Source organism: Acinonyx jubatus, chromosome B1 (genome assembly GCF_027475565.1).
Source record: "Acinonyx jubatus isolate Ajub_Pintada_27869175 chromosome B1, VMU_Ajub_asm_v1.0, whole genome shotgun sequence".
Lineage (NCBI taxonomy): Eukaryota > Metazoa > Chordata > Mammalia > Carnivora > Felidae > Acinonyx > Acinonyx jubatus.
The window spans coordinates 163,196,770-163,218,506 of NC_069382.1; the positions used below are offsets into that span (position 1 = coordinate 163,196,770).

The window sequence follows — 21,737 nt, forward strand, 5'->3', positions numbered from 1 at the left end:
ATAAGCTATAATTAAATTGTTGGCCACATTTTTTTATTGTGATAAGAGTCTTCTATAAGTTCAATTTAATACCTTTTCTATACACTTTACCTATGTGAGACATGGAATAATTGATAGTCTTCTTTATAGCAAGTTTGCTGTGATTACTCTTTAATGTGATCATGTAGATGCAGAAAAAAATATTTGTTTAACAATATGTGTCCATAATTTAGCAAATAGTCTAATTTCAACAAGATATTTCTAGGAGGCACAGTTATATATGTACCTCTTTCTACTTCTACATTTAAATTCATGTACCTAAATGTAGTATGTGATACTCATTTTACATATTTTTGAAGGGAGCTCCTGTGAGCCGATATTGAATTCTTGTATCAGTTTTGCTCTGTGGTTGCTGAGGAGCTGATGGGTGAAAGTCGTGTTCTTTTTATAATACAGATTCTTTTCTTTTTTTTCTCTAGGATTTCAAATGTTAATAGTGAATGTTATTGTGCAAATAGCCCTTCAAACATATATATATATATATATATATATATATATATATATATATGTATATGTAACTTCTTCTTAACAAATCACAGAGTACAAATTGGTTAAGAATATTTATTTGTAAATAAATATTGTTATTTGAGCTCAGATTTTGTATATGCTAATGTCTTCTGAAGGATCACCTAAAAGTGAAAGAACAAAAACATTTCAATGTGAATTAGCCTAATACAATGCTCTAATGAAGATCCCACCTCATCACTGATGCTGTTCCCAACAGTAGGGAATGATTTGTCGTCACTTACCAATTTACTTAAACAAAGAGTGAAATTTTCGCTTTTAGGCTTACAGTTCAAGCTGAATGTCCAATGCACTTGGAAGATTTTCCTATGGATGCTCATTCGTGTCCTCTGAAATTTGGCAGCTGTAAGTATGGGGATGGAGGTACATATTTTGGGTCTGTATAATCAAGGAGAGCTTGCTGCAATGCTCAACTATAGATTTTCTTCTAGTATTGTGAAATGCTTAATATTTACCCAAAAAGATATAGAAGTAAAAGACTTGCTGATTTCCCTCAAGGAACTAATTTGCTAGCCCTGTTGTACTCTCAAATATCATTATATTTTAATCATGGTGTTTAAGTTATCCCTTGTTTTACTGCTGATAAAGAACATCATGTGTTTTTATACATGGGAAAAGGTAGTCTAGTAGCTCCTTGTCAAGGTCCAGACCATGTCATTTACCTTCTTTTCCAAGTTCTAGCACACTAAAAATGCAAAAATAATTTTTTTTGATAACTAGGAATGAATTGTAAGGGTTAGATTCTGTTGTTTATTAAAGCAATAATCAGCGTGTTGCAAATGGCAGGCACAGAAGCTGGATCTGTGCAATTATCTTCCTACTTTTCAACTAAATGGAAGTGATTTTTTTTAATTTCCTAAAATAAATTTGAAGGGGATGATGCAGTTGGATTGCTGCATGCAGGCACCTTCTGTGTACATGAAATATTTCAGAAAAGGCTCTGTGTATTTGGCTATTCTCTGGGTCACTGAGGTTATATCTTGTATGTCAAGCAGAAACATCCACTCTGCTGGAATAATTGAAAAGAGGGAAGGTCAAATCATCTCCCAAGGCCCACAAAGCATTTAGGGCAGGTTTGGGAAAAATTCATGGAGAGGACTGTCACAGCTTCTCTCTTGTGTTAGCCTGTCCCATTACCTAAGCTTTTCAGAAACCTACCTTGCTCTTTCAGGTATCCCCATCTTTGTCCATTCAGGGCACCTTTTGAATTTTCATTCCCTTGAATAGAAATGAAGTGCTCTCACCTGGTTAAAAAGATGCATGATTGAATAAGTGCCTTTACCCTACAGACTGTATCAAATGAAAGAAAAGGGAAGAAAGATAGCTAATATGAATGCAAACTCCTCTAAGTATTTTGATGACCACAGTCTTGTGGACTGAGAAGTTCAATCTCGTTTGTTCTGTTCATTCTGACAAAAGGTGTCAGCTCTCAATTTTCTTTGAGACTCTCTTCTTTAAGTACAAAGCCTTCTTTTATTGTCATGGAAACCATCACTTCAATACTGGCATTTTTTCCAAAATTATTTAAGATAGTCAATCATGTTATACAACATAAACATGATGCTGAAAAAACTACAGCAGATGCAGCAGAGAAAACCTCATTTGCATTACATAAATGGCATTAAAGAGAAAATTGAAAAGGCTTGATACCAAGGAAAGGATTTATTCAAAATGCAGCAACGGCTCAAGAAAGGAAGGAATTTTTCACTGGGCAAGTCAGTACCATTAAGGCACCAAATATAAATGATTTGATGCCTCCATTTTGAATATGCAATAAATATGCTTAAAAATATGTTAAATGAAATTTAAAAATCCCCTGTAGTGTGTCCACAGAGTAGTGAAATATTGCATGCTTGAGAACATGGCTTTCTCCATCTCTAAGTGATACTGACAACATGCAAAGTTTATTGTTAGGCATTCTCTAAGTAATTGCTTTTGGATTTCATTTTCTTCATGTTTGTTTTCTGACACTTTGAATGAACAATTTGTATATTCTTTTACTGATCCTTGACGATAGTAGGTGCCTGATCCATAAGTGTTAAAAGTATGGACATTAAGCATGGTATAAAAAAACCAACCCAAACCTTAAAATGTTGGCACAACAGATTTTGGCAGAAACAGCCATTTGTTTATTCCTCTTCTGCTTACAAGCCCCCTTTTCTCCCCTAAAGTGATAGAATTTATGGAAACTTATCATTGTCCTCGAATTAAAGAAGCATCTTTTGTATAAATGTACAATTTTGAATTCATTTTTGTTTGGCTTTATTTCTGTTGCCTTACCTCTTTATATATTTTCTTGCTATTTAAAAGTTCCTGAATGGGAGTCTGGATATATTCTGTCCATTAGTCCAAAGGAGATTGTAAATCATCTTCTGGGATAAAAGTTAATAATTAAAAATAATTTGGGGATTTTTTTCTGGTTATCAAATATTCAGAATCAAGTCAAGGTGCATTTGATGTTTAGTGCAGATTAGGACTCAAAAATGGGCTAGTTACCAGAATTAAATGTAATTATTTAATGAAAATCCAATTTAGAGATAGAGTTTATAGTAAAATGTGTAAAACAAGCTATGTTTCTCTCCTTTTTTACACTTTACTGATAAACACTGCAATGGTCTCCTGGTTTATATGTGTGTTTGTGGGCCAAGAATGCCTTTCTGGTCTTTCATAACTTTCTGCTTTGTCTTCTCTCACCAGTCTCTAAAAACCATATTCCTGTCTGACTAATGAAATGCTATCATTGCTTTTTCATGAAACACATGGAAAGTATCAGTCACTTTCTTTAACAGATTCTTGGGCTCCTATGCAGATTTCCATCTTCTGTAAAATTAAATAACATAAGAAAATATTACGAGTTTATTGATCAATCTAGCAAGAATGAACCAAGAACTTTTTCTGGGTGACAGCCTCTGTGCCAGGTGCAAGCAGTATAGACATGAGCAAGATAGAGTCCCTGCCCTTCAGGGTCTCACTAGCTCCTCAAAAGTGTCACTTCACTTGTAGGGTGTTATTTTCTCTTATCGATGTTTAAATGTTAAACATCACAATTCAAAAGTAGAATGATTACATGTAAGAAAACTTCATAATTTATTAATATTCACAACTATTGATGTATATTCATGGGGAAAACAAAACAAGCCATTTGATGATCTGCAAATGGATTGCTAGTTATCCACATTACCAATGTTACTTATTTAATCATAATAGCAGAATCATCAGTGATTAACTAATTGAAATTAATACAGACTTAGACTTTAGAGTAACTGGAATTCATATGCTAACTATGGGAATATAACTGCTATTAAATGTGTATACACACACATACAAAGATATACATACATATATATATATATATATATATATATATATATATATATATATATATATTTAGAATCCTATTTCAAATATTGGTTCACAGAATATAATATAATTATGGATATAGGTGAATATGGAAACAGTGAAAAGAGTATTTCACTGATACTAACATTTAGTAGTAACACTCAGAAACCAGGCAACATTGTAGTATGCTATTAAAGACCACACAGAAAATAAGATGCAAACTCATAAACATTCACTTTATTGTTACTGATGCTTAAGTGTGAATTTATTTGTGATCTCAGACCTTGGATCAACGTAGGTAGCAGGGTCATCCCAGAACAATGTTATCGAACTAGAAACCTTGTCAATGGCATGTAAATGAATTTTCCAGAATCCCAGAGAGCTAGGGGCAAGGATATTGCTGGAGACAGCTAATCCTTTCTCTCTTCTAATTGACAACGTAACTCTAATGCTGAGGTTTGCTCAAGAACCAGGAGTAACTAATGCTTCTAAAACATTCCCATGAGCAAAAGTACATAGAAGGTCTTCAACAGGTCAGTAGTATAACAAGAATTATCTGTTAATTCAACTGCTGGAGAGACTATCTTCATGGAGAGGTCATAACAGCTACAGGGGAAATGCCGGGGCCAGAGAAAGGCTAAGACAAGATATGCTGCCTGCCCTCCAGCACTAGAATCATCTAACTTCTGCTAAGTTCTGTATCTTTGGCCAAATAAATCAGAAGGTTATACCGGGTCTGTATATGTTTTGTCTATTGCCAGTCCATAAATTAACTGGGATGCTATAAAAGTATAGTCCAGTGAGATCTATGTGCATTGATTTTAAAATGAACATCTTTTAAGGAGTACATATATCTTGATGAGATTATGGAATTCTGATTTATTTTACATGTTCTGCAATAACTAGTTCTCATTCTTCTAATGAAATGCATTGAATCATGAGAGCCAAGTCATTTAGTTCTTAACCAGGGAAAGGTTTTGAAGAAAAACTTACAAAACTAACTACAAAAACAGTCCTTAAACTAAAAACAATGCAATTCATCAGTATTCTCATATGGTAATAAGTTACCTTTATGTCCAGAGAGTGCTATCATTTTGAATTATAAACGTTATTTCATAAGAGATTGCTATTGCTATTTCGAAGCAAGCCATTTAAATGGACTTTGGGTATTTAAAAGCTATTTATTACAATGTCTTCATCTACTACCTTGGAATTATGGAAGATATTTTAACCATCTCAGGGCTCAGTGATTTTTGTAAGCTCTGAAGAGATATTTGCTGTTCACTTCTCAAAGTGATTGCAATGAAAATACTCTGCGGTCATGATTTTCTCTCTTGATCTGCTTCAACATTCTTCATATTGAAAGTTGTAAAATTTCAAAGACTTTTTTTTACTCTATAAAATATTATCTATAAATATCAAGTTTTATAATAGTGTTTCTATGTAATATATAACTTTTGATGTTGCAGTATGTTGATGGTTCTTAACTAAAGTGCTTAATTTTTTTTTTTTTCTACAGATGCATATACCACTTCAGAGGTCACTTATATTTGGACTTACAATGCATCTGATTCAGTGCAAGTTGCTCCTGATGGTTCCAGGTTAAATCAATATGATCTGCTGGGCCAATCAATTGGGAAGGAGACAATTAAATCCAGTACAGGTTAGTAAAATAAGCCTAAAAAGGAGCAACTTTTTTTTTAATGTTTATTTATTTTTGAGACAGAGAGAGACAGAGCATGAGTGGGGGAGGGGCAGAGAGAAAGGGAGACACAGAATCCAAAGCAGGCTCCAGGCTCTGAGCTGTCAGCACAGAGCCCGACACAGCGCTGGAACTCACAAATTGTGAGATCATGACCTGAGCCGAAGTTGGACGCTTAACCAACTGAGCCACCCAGGTGCCCCCTGCAAAAAAGCACGTTTATAATAAAATTGATGGGTTGAAGTCATTGGAAATACGTTAGTTTGCTTAATAACTTTTGCTCCTGGGCTCAAGAAGTAGCAGCACAGATTGTAGGAGCTTGTTAGATATTTACAGTCTCAGACCTGACTTCCTACTAAGTCTGGATCTGCATTTTAACAAGATTCCAAGGAGATTCCAAGGAGGTGTGCATAAAGTTTAGAAACAGTGGTCTAAAATATACTGCCAATTCAAAGAGTGCATGTCTTTTCAGACAAGACAATTTTACCCTCAAACAGTGTTACAATTTCCCCAGTTTTCTAATTATTTTCCTCCTATTTTGGGTAATTTATGACTATTCAACTCTTGATTTCTGGATAATTACTACTGGCCTGCACGGGAAAGCTGATGCCTTTTCTTTCTTAAAAAAGAAAAAAATATTTTTTACCGTTTATTCAGTTTTGAGAGAGAGAGAGACAGAGCGTGAGCAGAGTAGGGTTAGAGAGAGAGGGAGACACGGAATCTGAAGCAGTCTCCAGGCTCTGAGCTGTCAGCACAGAGCCTGATGCGGGCTTGAACTCACAAACCATGAGATCATGACTTGAGCCGAAGTCAGACACTTAACTGACTGAGCCACCCAAGGCACCCCAAGCTGATGCCTTTTCTAAGGGCCACACTCATCTAAGAAAAAGCAGCCACATTGAACTAATGATTGTATAACTGTCAGGTGTAATCTCAGAGACCAGAAAGGAAGGTAGCTCTCAGGACTGGATAGAAATAATGGTAGTGAATTAGAGTACACATACAACATTGAGACAATCAGAATGGGTGACAGGGTCAAAAGTGGAAAATTTGGGCCAAAAGACCGGGTCAGTTTTGGAGATGTGACCAGAGACTGGCACTTTAAAAAAGCCGGAGAGTTAGAATAATCAGAGCAGAGACTGGAAGTTGGTATCAGTGGGGATAAGAGACCTGAGCAAGTAAGATAATTCATGATCAGAGAGCATTTGTGCATCCTGTATCCCCTTGGTCAACAAGCATGACCTGGAGAGAAAGAGAAATGCCGTACCTCAGGCATGTAGTGCAAGTTTCTTGGTAATATTAAAGTTCACTTTAAAAAATCCTTGCTATGCTAAAGAGGCATTTAAAGGTTTATACTTTTCATGGCGTATATGTGATAAATTCTTTTTTTTTTTTTTTAAATCAGGGACTGTTCTTTCTCAAATCCGTTCCATTTCCAAAATGTTCAAACTATTGACTATTACAGTTCCTTAAGCTTCTTAAATTTTTCTTCTAGGTGAATATACCGTAATGACAGCTCATTTCCACTTGAAAAGAAAAATTGGGTATTTTGTGATTCAGACTTATCTGCCTTGCATCATGACTGTCATTCTCTCCCAAGTGTCATTCTGGCTTAACAGAGAATCTGTTCCTGCAAGAACTGTGTTTGGTGAGTGAATAACTACACACTTTCTTGTACAGCACATTATGTTTTGTAGCAAACTTTCAAAGGCATTATCTCTCTTGATACTCACACCAGTAATTTGTGGTGTGTGGGGCTGGGCATATCGGCTCCTTTTAGAGGTGAGGAAGCTGAGGCTCAGAGAGTTAAATACAGAGTCAGTGCCACCCTGTTAATAAGAGATATAAACACTACTCAGATTTTCTGGAAATATATTCAGTCTTTTTTCTGTTTTGCTCTTCTTTTATTGTCAGATTGGTTTCCATACAACACCCAGTGCTCATCCCAACAGGTGCCCTCCTCAATGCCCATCACCCACTTTCCCCTCTCCCCCACCCCCCATCAACCCTCAGTTTGTTCTCAGTATTTAAGAGTCTCTTATTGTTTGCTTCCTTCCCTCTCTGTTTGCTCTTCTTTTCATTTTGCTTTCATCATTTGTTTCCATGTTAGCATAAAGAGAATATTCTTAGAGGCTTTGACTTGGAGTATAACAGTACCATATTTCTGGGTTTTCTATGTTTATTTCTGCTTTGTTCTCTTTTTAGATGGACAAAGATGATTTTTGTATTTCAGGTTAGACAGAGAAAGGGAAGAAGAGAAAGAGAAACAGACCCCTCATTCACTACGACTAGTGTGTTTAATAAAGTAATTTTCTTGATTTTAACGATGCGGGGAATTACTGCTTTTTGGATGAATCGAAGTAGGCTGAACACATTTTGTGCAAAGTAGATTACCTTTGTGTGTTTGTTCCCCTCGTTCATTTAACGTTTTATTGAGGATACACTCTGTTGGATATTGTATCAGGCCTTAGAGCTCAAATACATATAACATATAGTCCCTGCATTCAACTAGTTCAGTAATAGCGGAGGGCAACAGAATAAGCAGAAGAGGTAACGGTGATACAAGATTAAGACATTATAAAAGAGGTATATAAAAGTTACTACAAGAAAGCAGCAAGGATCCTCTCTAAAAGAACTGGTTAAGTAGTTTAGTTAACACTTGAGCTAAGTCTTGAAGGATGATGGGAGCTTCCCAGACAGATGGAATTAGGCAGGAATCCTACCAGAAAGGGAGACTGTGACATATCATCAAGGGATGGAAGCACATAGTGTGTTCAGTTGCCATGAACTTCTTCAGTGTTAGTGTAGATACATACAGATAGAAGTATTGTTTGAGGCCTAGATGACAAGAGCCTTGTAACCCAGGCTAGCACAAGGTATCTCTATCTTAACAGGCTACAGCAACTCATTTTAGTATTTTGAAGGCATGTAAAATGTTTAGAACAATGACTGACATTTAATACGTGCTATATGATGTTAGCTATTCTTATTATCAATGCACAAAAATTGGTTTGATTTTCAACACCAGCAATTAATCATTCAAAAGGAAATTAAGGCAATGATTCTATTTACAATGCATTGAAAAAGAATAAAATACCTAGGGATAAATTTAACCAAGTAGGTGAGGGACTTGTCCACTGAAAAACTAAAAAAACTTTGCTGAGAGAAATTAAAGAATACCTAATTAAATGGAAAGACATGTACATGGATTAGACATGTACATGGAAAGACATGATCATGGATTAGAAGACAGTACTGTTAAAATGGGAATAATCCCCAAAGTGGTCTATAGATTCAATTCAATACCTGTCAGAAGTCCAATGGCCTTTTACAGAAATGGCAAAAGGCAATCCTCAAATTCATAGGAAATTATAAGAGGCTCCAAATAATCAATATAATATGGAAAAAGAAAAACAAAGTTGGCTACTACACATTTCCCAGTTTCAAAACAGTACAAAGAAAGCTACATTAATCAAAACAGTGTGGTAGTGGCATAAGGATAGACATATAGATCAATAGAATAAAATCAAGAGAGAAACAAACATTCACGGTGAATTGAGTGTATTAACACCACTCTAGGGACTTTTGGCAAGGGTACCTGCAGCTAGAAGACCACCACATACAAAGAAATGAAGTTGGACTCCTCCCTCACTCCAGATACAGCAGTGAACTCAAATGGATATAAAACTTTAATATAAAATCTAAAACCATAAAGCTATTGAAAGAAAGCATATGATAAATCTTTATGATCTTAGGCCTAGCAATGGATTCTTAGATTTGACACCAAAGGCATGAGTGACAAAGAAAAAATAAATAAATTGGATTTGTGAAATTTGAAAACTTTTGTGCCTCAAGGAACATTATCAAGAATGTGAAAAGACAACTTACATGTGGGAGAAAATACTTTCAAATTGTATATCTGATAAGGATTTAATATCCTGAATTAATAAAGAACTCTAAGACTCCAAAAACAAAAAACCAAAACACAAAAACAACCCCTAAAACCAGACTTAAAAAATGGACAAAGAACTTGAATAGACTTTTTTCTAAAGAAAGTATACAAATGGCAAACAAGAACATGAAATGCTGTGAAACAACATTGGACATTAAAGAAATACAATTCAAAACCACAATAAAATACATTTCACACACATTGGGATGGTAATAATAATAATACTATCAAAACAAAACAAAACAAAACCACAAGAAATAAGTGTTGGTGATGTTGTGGAGAAATAGAAACCCTTATGTATTGCTGGTGGGAATGTAAAATGATGTAACCTCAGTGGGCAGTAGTTTGGCATTTCCTTAAAAAGTTCAATATAGAATTTTTTCCCATATGACCTATGGTTCCACCTTGAGGTATATACCTAAGATTAGTGAAAACATATGTTCCCATGGAAACTTGTATGCAAATGTTTATAGCAGCATCGTTTGTAATAATCAAAAGGTAGAAACAACACAGATTTCCTCCAGCAGGTGAGTGGATAGCCAAAATGTGCTTTACACTTACAATGGGACATTATTCACCGATAAAAGTGACTAAACACTGATAGAATGCTACCACATGGGTGAACTTGAAAAACGTGCTAAGTGAAAGAACGTGGCCACAAAACGTCTTTGTATGATTCCTTTCATAAGAATTATCCAAATAGGTAAATTCATAGAGATGGACGGCATTTAGTGGTTGCCAGTAAATGGAGGCAGGGAAAATGGGGGGTTGGTTGTTCCTTAATAGGAACAGGATGTTCCTCTAGGGTAATGAAAGGGTTTGAAACTAGAGAGAGGTGGTGGTTTGCAGAACACTGTGAATGCATATATGCCGCTGAATTGTATACTTTAAAATGGTTAATTATATATATATATATATATATATATATATATATACACACACACACATATATATGTATATATATATATATATATATATATACACACACACACATATATATGTATATATATATATATATATATATATATATATATATGAATTTCATCTTAGTAAAATACTTTTTAAAAGTCACGGATTAAAAAAAAAACCAGCAAGGAATGATCACATCAAAGATTTCCCAGGATTTAGACTCAGAACTATCTTCTCAGATACCTATTTCAAAAATTGCAAATTTTTGAGGCAAAAGCAGAAAAAAAAATGATGTGGCAAAAAATAAGAGAAAACTTCCATTCAGATAGTTTAAACAATAAAGGTGCATGATTTTCAGAGCATAAGTAATACAGAAAAAAATTTAGGATAAAATTACATAATTGTTACTGAATTAATATTCCAGAAGGATCTAAATTTATATGTAAATATGTGTCAGATAAAATAGAATGATGAAGTATTTGTTTAATAGAGGTTGTGAAGAAAATAAATTGAGGCAAATAAAGACAGATTTCATAGTATAAATGACATAGATGTATACATTAAAAGAGGCCAACAGGACTCTAATTAAATATACAGGAGAGATATATACATGAATAAATATTTAACTTTGAATCAATGGAATGTGTTAGAGTCAAGGCTGCTAGGTTGGAGTATAACAAATGTACCAAAGCTTTTAAAGATTGGTTGTAAAAGTTAACATGTATAAAATTAAGAATCCAGGCTATATTTGAATGTGTACACTTTATGTGAATTATTTGCACTAAAGATGTAGGGATCCATCCAAAAGTCAGATGTTCGTATCAATTAAAAACATTAGGTGGTAAGAACATTTTTAGTATTATCTCTACAAATTATTCTGTGTAAAGTTTTGTAATAAATGTAATCCTGTGTGAGTGTATGTGTTATGTGCGTGTGCACAAGTAGAAGATAAACAAAAATCTGATGTCTTGCCTCAGTGGAACTTGAAAGCTGCGTAGCCATCCTATTCCACCTTCATTCCACCATTGCCTGTTTTCTGCCTCTATCTGTATCTGAACATCATCATCTGACTGATACAGAGCAGATACCTAAGCCAAACTCTAACCTCTTCAGATCTCTGTCTCTGAATTCATAGTCGGGTTTACAAGCTAGTGAGAGATCATTAAATCATCTGCCCTCCTCATGCTTGTAAGGCCTTCTGTGATGGATAACCCACTCAGGTTAAAAACTATCACAGTTAAGAAATTAATATGCCCTGAGAGACAGAAGTCAAATTTTTCAACCTTTGAGATCTGGCTTCATGCTATGAATAGAATAAGAACAGAGTCTGGAGCCTGATTCAGATCTGTGTCTCCCTCTGTGCCCCCCCCCCGCCCCCCCCCCCGCCCGCCAAATAAATAAACATTAAAACAAAAAAGAAAAGAAAAAAAAAGAAAATAGAGCAAACAAGATAGTAGGCATAGGAATAGAAATTACAATATGGGGGGCGCCTGGGTGGCTCAGTCAGTAAAGCATCTTCTGACTTCTGCTCAGGTCATGATCTCACGGTGAGTTCGAGTCCCGCGTTGGGCTCTGTGCTGACGGCTCAGAGCCTGGAGCCCACTTCAGATTCTGTGTCTCCCCCTCTCTCTGCGCACCCCCCCATGCTCATGCTCTGCCTGTCTCTGTCTTTCAATAATAAATAAATGTTAAAAAAAAAAAGAAAGTATAATATGTATCCCTTGGTATTAGAGACTTTGTTCCATTATATTGGGCTTTATCTGTTCAGGTTTTTGTCTATTGCATTCATTTTGTGACTGTAGAGCCAGCTTGATATTTTTCAAAGATCTTTTTTCAAAGGAACTGCCCGTGTATCTTGCGATGACAAAAGCCTTCTTTGATATTTCTCTGAGTGTTCATGCCCAATTCATTCAACACCAGCGAAATACTTACTGAGCATCTATTTATCAGCACTGTTCTAGATCTTTGGGGGATGTACCTTAATAAAAATCAAACACAGCTCCCTTCCTGATGAGGTAACTGCCCCCTGTTGCCAATAGAATAAGAAAGCACTTGGGTGATTTTAACCTTACATCTCAGGCTTTGTGCTTTCAAAGCTCCTGTGAGTAGACAGTACATTTGCAACATACCAACCTCGTTTTGTGTTTGTATAAACATATCTATACATTTCTTTATTTTGTGAAATTGTGGCCCTGGTCCTTTCAGCTGCTTAACATCCTTCAGAACTTTATATAAATGAGAAATAATCATAACAGATTGGTCAATTATTACCTTTATATTTGAATTCAAATCACTTTTCAGATTTATTGATAAGTTTATGCCTATATGACTAAGTTTATATAAAAGTTTATATATGAACATATAAATATATGAATAAGATTATATATAAGAAATATATATTGGTATTTTTGTCTTAATATTATATTCAGCATGGAAAAGAGGGCTTTCTCTATTAAAAACTAAAATCCAATAACAAACATCTGTTAGGGTGTAAGTTTGTCGGGTAAAAAAGTACAGGGAGGTCAAATGCTTTATATTTCATGCTTCATTCATGGCATATACAAGGGCCTTAGCTGCTTGTCTTATATGGTGAATTAGGAAATAATTAAAATTCCAAACAAGATATATTTGGATTGCTCATTTTTCTTCTTAGTTCTACAGATTTCTATGATTCAGTTTGACTGTATATACCAGGGAATCCAAAATATAGTGACTGCATATATGAGGGTCTTTTTTTTTCCCATATAAAAGTCTACAAGTAGATGGTCCAAGGCAAGTATGGCCATACTATGGGCATCAGGGACTCAGTTCCTTTCTGTCTTTCTTCTTTGATATCCTTAGCATGGAGTTTTGCTTCATGGGCCAAAAAGGCTGTTGGTGCTACAGCCATCACATTCATATCCAGGAAACAGGAAGAAATAACCAAAAAGGGCAAAAGACCTCTTCATAAGGTTTCCCAGTAGTCCCACCCAATAATCTCTATTTATATATCATTAGCCCAACTAGGTCTCATAACTGAGAATCTGAGAAATTGCCATGTGGAATAAATTCAGTGTTCAAATATTATACTCTGACTAAATATTGGATTGGTAGCTAGTAGTTTCTGCTACCATAAGAAAAATATGGTAGTTTGCTATAAAGGCCATAAAATTATTAAGAGCACATATTCTGGAACCATGGTTTCTTGGTTCAAAATCTGGTTCTGTTACTATCAATTTAGGTCACTTCTGGCCAGTTTATTTTTTTTTCAATTTCTTTGCACCTTAGTTTCACCCCTCTGTAAAATTAGGATTATGAAAACTCCATCATGACATAGTTTAAGGAATAAACACATACATACACATATTTGTACACACATGGAACACTTAGAACAATTCTGGCACATAATAAGTGCTATGCAATTATTTGCATTATTGTTACTATTTATTATCTATGACTTAATTCTCTCCTTCTTGTCAGGATATACATAAAGGATGGTCAGATCTTGCTTTAGTTTTAGTAGCAGTAATCACTTCCCAAGTGGCATATTTCGAGAGTTATGAACTCCGTAAACCTCTGGGGAAGACAGATCTGGGCAGGAATCCAGCTTCTTTGACATCATATCATCAGTGTTTTGTTTGTCTGAAGGGAATTTCAGAATCTTTCATATATGCTAGTGTGTATTCAATGTTAGTCAAGGCTCTTTTAATTACAATGACGTGAAACACAAGTCAAGCTGGCTTATACCCCTTAGTTAACTTCATTTGTAATTAACCATGAGCTTGTGTAAGTGTAGACAAAAAACACATCTTAGATGTGCATTCCATCTCAAAATTCCATAACTGAGTCTCATTGGTTTAACACAGTTCACATTCTTGTCCTAATGCATAATCGTGGGCAGGTACACAATTATTAGCGGGACTTGGGTTACAAGCCACCCTTTGAACCAGTGGGTATTGTCAGATCCACTGTGCAAATGGAGAAGGACTAGTTCCTACAGGAAAGAAGAATTGTGGGTTCCTATTAGAAAAAGTAATTCCTCACACATCCTCACACTGCTGTTTGTATCACATTTATATCTCACTTAGCTCTGTGATGATGACCTTTATTTCTACTTCACTGAGAAAACTGAAGCAATTGGAAAGAACCTCCCTAGAATCCCAAAGCCTCATCTATTCAAGCGCCTACACTCACAAACTGTGCTTGACTATGTTTCTATACAATGCTGACCCTTTCACCTGTGCACTATAACTCATCCCTTCTCAGCTGCTTCAAGGACATTATTCCAACAATACCTGCCCATTCTCTCTAACATCAGCAGTGTCTGTGATCCTTTATAATCTCAACAGAAATACATATAATATGTTATTTACCTCATCCTCAAACCAAATTCCCATGACTCTACTAACCCTCTCTCTGCCACCTCATTTCATTTCTCTTCTTTTCAGTAGTTTTACTTGGAAGTTTATTTAATTAAATATTAAATGTTTATTTTAAACATTTAATTAAATATTAAATGTTTATTTTAAACATGTTAATTAAATATTAAATGTTTATTTAATATCTTCCATTTTTCTTCTCCCATGATCTCTCAGACCCACTCAACTCAAGCTTGTCTCTACTGTTTCACCAAAACTATTCCTGTCAAAATCCTCATCATTGCTAAATCCAGTGGCCAATTCACAGATCAATTTACTTGATCTAATAGCAGCGTTTGAAAGGGTACTTTCTTCCCACTAAATGAGAAGACATTTGTTGGAAATAATTTCTTCATTTGGTTTCCAAGATAGGCATATGGTCTTGAGCTTTCCCTTACTTTTCATGCTTTCTGAGTCTCCTTTGCTCCATACTCTTTTCCAGACCACTTAGATATCAGAGGGCTCGAGGGATCAATATTTAGGCATTCTCTTCTCTATATTTTCTACTTTGGGTAACTTCATCCTTTATCATGATATGCTACAATTTTGATGGGATAATTACCAAATTTATATCTCTGTCCAGACCTCCTCCCTCCAACTGTCTTCCTTACATCTCCCCTTGGATTTTCAGTATACATCTCAAACTCAGTATGCACAAAATTGAACTTTCATTCCTCCTCTCCTTAAAACCTATAACCTTGCTTATACCCTAGACTGAACCACCATCATATCTCTCCTTGATCACTGAATGTCTTAGTCTGCTTGGGATGCCACAACATAATGCCACAGACTGGGAGGCTTGAATAACAGAAATTTATTTTGTCACAATCCTGGAGGCTAAATATCCATCATCAAGGCCCAGCAGGGTTGGCTTCTGGTGAGAGTTTTCTTTCTGGCTTACAGATGGCTACCTTCTCATATGTCCTCACCTGGCCTTCACATGGGGTTGAGGGGGGACAAGGGAAAGACAGGGAGGACATTAATCCTATTGAGTCCTATTGAATCAGAACCCCATCCTTATGACCTCAATTAATATCAGTTACTTCCTTAGAGACTCCATCCCTAAATACAGCCACACTAAGCATTGAGGCTTCAACATATGAATTTTGGAAGAATGTAAACATTCAATCCATAACACTGCACTAGACTTTTTGCTGTTTCTTGTTTCCACTCTTGTGGGACTTTGTTCCCAACATGGTAGCCAGAGGGATACTTTCAAAACGTAAGTCAGATCATGTCACGCCTGTTCTCTAAACCCACTGGCTCACCAATATAGTCAGAGTAAAAATGAAAGGCCCTTCAGAAGTCAGTAAGTCTTAATGCAGTATGAACTCGCCCCACCTCCAAGCTCTACTTCTGCTACCCTTCCTATCTCTTACGCTTAGCCTAACATCCAGACTGGCCTCCTCCTTATTCCATGAACATGCCACTCATTCACTTATGAGCTTTGTCTCTTCTTACTGCCCAGACCTCTCTTACCGCAGATACCTGTGTGGCTCATTCCTTCCATTTCCTTAGGGCTTTTCTAAACTGTCTTTTTCTCAAAGAGAACCACCTAACAGTCTACCTGAACTTTGTAAACAACTTCCCAATCTTATTTCTGTTCCTCCAGCCTGCTCTACTTTTTTTCTCCATTGCATATATCATCTTTTGGTATGTTACAGAAAAATATTTTTTATGTTATTTGTCTCCCCCTCTGGAATTTAAATTTAAGGAGTGCAGTTATTTTTGTTTCTTTCTAAATGGATAGGAAATAAGTTGAATTAAGACAATAAGTAAATGAAAACTGATTTTAAATAGGTAGATGGTAGATATAGGTAGACAGACAAGCATATACATTTGTGAGTTCAAAAAGAGGTAGACTGGCAAAACTAAAATCATATAAACTAAAAGGTAGTTTCTTAATTCTTTAAATTTTGAAGTCAGAGGGCTACTTCCAAAAGAAGATTGAATGACTATTGGGAAAGCAATTAATAAAAATTATCCATTGCAATTGATCAGCTAATTATGTTTAGAAGGAACACAGTGCAGAGGGCTGCAATCACTCTGACACTAACTGTAAGGTCAAGGGGTTCCCAAGACTAGCCTCAAGTTTGATAACCCGCTAGAACTTATAAAATACACTGAACGCTGTTATACTCAGGGTTATGGTTTATTACAGGGAAAAGGTACAGACTAAAATCAGCCAGGGGAAGAAACGCATAGAGTCTGAGCAAAGTTCAGATGCAGAGCTTTGTCCTTTCCACATGGAGCCATGGGCAGCATTGCTTTCCTGGCATTGATATGTGACCATACATACAGAACATTGCCCACGAGGAAGGCTCACCTACACCTGAATGTCCAGAGTCTTTGTTGGGGCTCTGTCACATGGGTGTGGTTGACTGGTCTTATGGCTGATCTCAGTTTCCATTGCCTAGAAGGACAAGCTAATGTGGCATAGTAAAAACAAACAAACAAACAAACAAACAAACAACAACAAAATGCCACCCTGGGGCGCCTGGGTGGCTCATTTGTTTAAACATCTGACTCTTGATTTTGGTTCAGATCATGATCTCACGGTTCGTGAGTTCAAGCCCCATGTCAGGCTCTGTGCTGACAGCATGGAGCCTGCTTTGGATTCTCTCTCTCTCTCTCTCTCTCTCTCTCTCTCTCTCTCTCTCTCTCTCCCCCCCAAGTAAATAAGTGAACATTAAAAAAACATAAAAAACAACCTGCCACCTTAAATCCAGTTGTTACTGGCTGACTGGCCCATAGCCCTCAGGCAAACAAAGCCACTCCTCTCAGGTGTGTTATTCCAAGGCCTAGAGATTTCCTCCCAGAAGCTGAAGGCAAAGGCCAAACCTCTATTTGGGTAAGGTTAAAATTCTTTACTCAACATACACTATACATTATGAAACCAAATGTTAAATATCTAATTATTAGATTTTCATTTTGAGTTATCAATATACCTGCTTTCTTCATACTTTTATCAATGTTGTCTCTAGTCTTCTTCCTCCCTTCCCCATTCTTACCTTCCCTTTATCCTGTTTCCCTCATCATTGGCTGATTCTCTCAACATTTAGTCCTACTCTGGGGCATTCCTTTCCCCTCAGCAGCATGTCCAGCAAGTTATTTAATATTAGAAACATCTTGTTTACAGTGGAATTGGTTAGTGAAAAACCTGTTTCTTCCTTTAGTTCTAAAAAGCTATACACAAAATGGGCTCTGTGCACCTGGTATGTGAACATATGAGCTACATACTGTAGGTGGTCATAAAATTGGTACATAAGAAGAACATTCCACTAAAACTTTGGGGAGAACAGTCATCTGTCTGGCAGAAAGTTCCTTAATTATGAGGTGTCTGGTGTTCAGTAAATAGAGAATTGTGATCTGAAATAATGAATATAGATCTTTTTCTTTAATTATAAAGCAGCTAATACTATTGAGTGCTTACTACATGTTTGAAAAAATACTGCACCAGGAGCAAAGAGAGCTTAGCTTCTGTCTCCTGTCAGGTCCTGTCTCCACTTCTAGATTAAACAAGTGTGTAACCTCTCTAAACACGATTTTCTCCACTGTAAATGGATGTAAAATGTGTGTCATCTACCTCATAGAGGTGCTGAGAGGATCCATGAAACAGTATGTGCACAGGGTTTATTAAGTCTTAAAGTAAACGGATACTTTTATTGCTTTATATATTTAACAAAGAGCAACTTTGATTATTTCCTGAGAACCAAGGATACTGTAGAATGTTCTGTGAATCCAAGTGGGGTGTGTGTGTGTGTGTGTGTGTGTGTGTGTGTGTGTGTGTGTGTGTTTCTTTCTTGAATTCAAGTTCTTTTACCTAGAGTTTATAATCTCCGGTTCTGCAGTTTCAACTACTTCCCATATTCATATACAAGACCATTTCTTTCACTTTATCTGAACCGGTTGCTGAATACCATAGAGTTACATAGGATAGAAAAGATAGTAGATAGATGGTAAATAGACATATTTTACATATAATATATCTTTTATTATCTTAATATATGCATATATAATTATGGGAACATATGTATATGTGTAGATGCTAGTCGTTTCCATTGTTTAAAAAAGGGTGATTGTAAAAAATCCGAAAATTTGGTAAAACAGGGACTCGTATTCTTGCATGGCAACACTGAACAGGAACTGAGTAGCAACAACCCCTTTGGACATGCAGTCTCTGGTCTGCCACAGCCCCTACTACTCCTCACTGTTGCCCACCTTACCTATGTATTTTCTCTGCCTAGTTCCTATGGACATAGGAATTTGCAGCCAATGATTAAGCCACGAAGAGATAGGAGAAAGCATTCCGTAAGAACTGGACAAAAAATCAAAAGCAAAGAGAGAGACAGTTGAACTCACAGAAACAGTGGAATGGTGCCTGGCAAGGGCTGGAGGGTGAGGAAAATAGGAAAAGGCTGGTAAAAGGGCACAAACTTTCAGTTATAAGACGAATAAGGTTTGAAGATCTAATGTATAGCATGGTAACTGTGGTTGATAATACTGTATTGTATCGAAAATTTCTAAGGGACTAGAACTCAAATGTTTTTGCCAAAAGAAGGGGGGAAAGGTAAATATGTGAGGTGATGGGTCTATTAATTAACTATGGTGGGGATTTGACAATGTATAGCAATTCATCACATGGTACACTTTAAATATGTTACGATTTTATCTGTTAATTTGTACCTCAATAAAGGTGAAAAAAAATTTTTAATTAAAAGCAAAAAAGAGAAACTCAGAAAGTCACTTGGAGCAGCCTTAGAAGGAGACGTACATGGTTTTAAATGGAAAGCAGCAAGAAGCTGGCCAAGGGAGTAGAATGCCTGGGTGGTAACAGGAATTGAAACCAACAAAAGGAAAGCCCGCGCAGGGCAGAAGCAGTCTCTGCAACACACATTCCAGATCCCCGTCTTCCACAAGGCTTGGGCTGCAGAGTGCTAACAGGAGGCACACCTGGCATCCCAGAATTGACTTTGGCACAAGGCAGCACATGCTAATCAGCAAGCTGCCAGCCCACCAGCCGCCCTCCTTCTCGCTGTCGGCGACGAATCCCAGTCAGCCACTGCCAATTAGGAAAGTGACTGAGGCAAAATACATTAATAAACCATGGCAAGGAAAATTAGAAAGCCTTGCTAGTTCTAGTCTGGAGGCAGATTTAGAAGCTGTTTCGGGAATATAGGTGGCCTGGTTAAGCTTGATTGATGAGAATGACTTATTAGTAAGGGCACGGGAAAAGAGTTAAAAGTGTATCCTATGATTTTGTCAAGGATGTACAAGTATCACTTCAATAGAGTTATAACCATTCAAATCATGAGGGCAGGTTATCCTATCCCATTGTCTATACCGAAATCTGTGTAATCATAATGATAATGACATATCATTATGATATATATGATATATATGATATCATTATGATAATCATAATGATAATGAGGAAAAAAATACAATAGCATTAATTGTGCACCTTCTGGTCCTCATATACTCTCTTAGACACTTCAGATTTACTCATGATTTAATTCTGAAAAGAAAACAAAAACCAGAACTCCAGTTAGGAAAGTAATTATCCCCCTTTTCAGGCAAGAACATTGAAACCTGGAGATATAAGCAACTATTTCATTATCAGACAGCAGGTCAGTAACAAAGAATTTGACCTTACAGCTCTTTGATTCCAATGCTTTCACATTTTCTATGGCACTGTTATGCTGTGAAACTACTTTTTCCTTTTTTTCCCTTTTTCTTTTAGAGCCTGAAGTCAGAAATATCCTGGGTGATTTCTTCATACAGGGCTAATTTCTGTTTGAGAGTCAGGCTTACTAAACATAGATCAGAACTTGAGGTGAACCTTCAGATTTGAGTTTGCTAGTTAACTGTTAGTATCAGTAGTTACTTATTAAGGTATTTCAGATTCCTTGCTTGCCCTATTCCTTGCCCCAAAGTTGATGCAATCTGATTATGGTTCAGCATCTAATATATTAAATGGCTTTTCAAAGTTCAGTCCTTCTAGGTGTCATATTCTGCGTTTTTAAGCAAAATTAACTGGGTTAACCCAGGTCTTTAAAAGTATAGCACCATGAAATAACATCACTGTAGTCATTAGAAACTTCTGTTTAGTCCTAGGTGAAGAATTTGATTACTGCTTTTGACTGCAGTCTATAAAGTCATTTCTCTATAATTTACTTTGTTTTGGAACTCATCCGTGAAAGCTGATACCCTTATAGCATATATGAGGGAGAATTCAGGTGTTTCAAAAGGAGGGCGTTTTGCTTCAATTTTTTTGTAAATATAATTTTTGTTTTCTTCCTTTTAAGCTTTGCAATAACAAAATGGAAAATAATGTCTTTTATAGTCTGAGTATTTCACTGTTCATACAGGTTTAGGTCATTAAATATTTAGTTTCACTAGAGCAAAATTTTGACTACATACTTATCCTTAGTTTTTAAACTGCCAAAAAAAAAAAAGCTATTATTTATTTTCAAAAATCCTGGTCTTTCAAGGAAATGATTTCCACTTGGGCGACTTTTTTGTGATAAAAATTTTTTTTTAATAATGTATTATTCATCACAAATAACATACTATCTCCCAGCTAAATCACCTCAGGGAGCTATAAGAAGTCACCAAAACTATTAACATTTGAACAGTCACTCTGCATTTTATGGCAATGCAATTACAAAGCTGAAATAGTAAAAGGATTTGAAAACAATGGAGAGTTTATACAGATGGTGTTTTATGCAGTCTCCTGTTCTTTCATTGTCTTATTGTCATCATACTGGATATATTATTTTTTTAAACTCATGAAATCTGAATATTACTGTTTTAATTCAAGCTGCTTCAATGAAGTACATAGACTGCGTGGCTTGCAGACAAGAGAAATTTA

The 21,737-nt window shown here is 36.0% G+C and overlaps 1 protein-coding gene across 3 annotated transcripts in view; it reads left to right on the forward strand.

The window, feature by feature from the left end:
• Positions 1–21,737, forward strand: part of GABRA2 (gamma-aminobutyric acid type A receptor subunit alpha2) — a 127,136-nt gene that overhangs the window by 72,135 nt on the left and 33,264 nt on the right. For all 3 annotated transcript variants that reach the window (XM_053217404.1, XM_053217405.1, XM_053217406.1), the window contains 3 exons: positions 827–909; positions 5,423–5,566; positions 7,101–7,253. In XM_053217404.1, the coding sequence (XP_053073379.1) occupies positions 827–909; positions 5,423–5,566; positions 7,101–7,253 (380 nt within the window). The remainder of the gene's footprint in view (positions 1–826; positions 910–5,422; positions 5,567–7,100; positions 7,254–21,737) is intronic.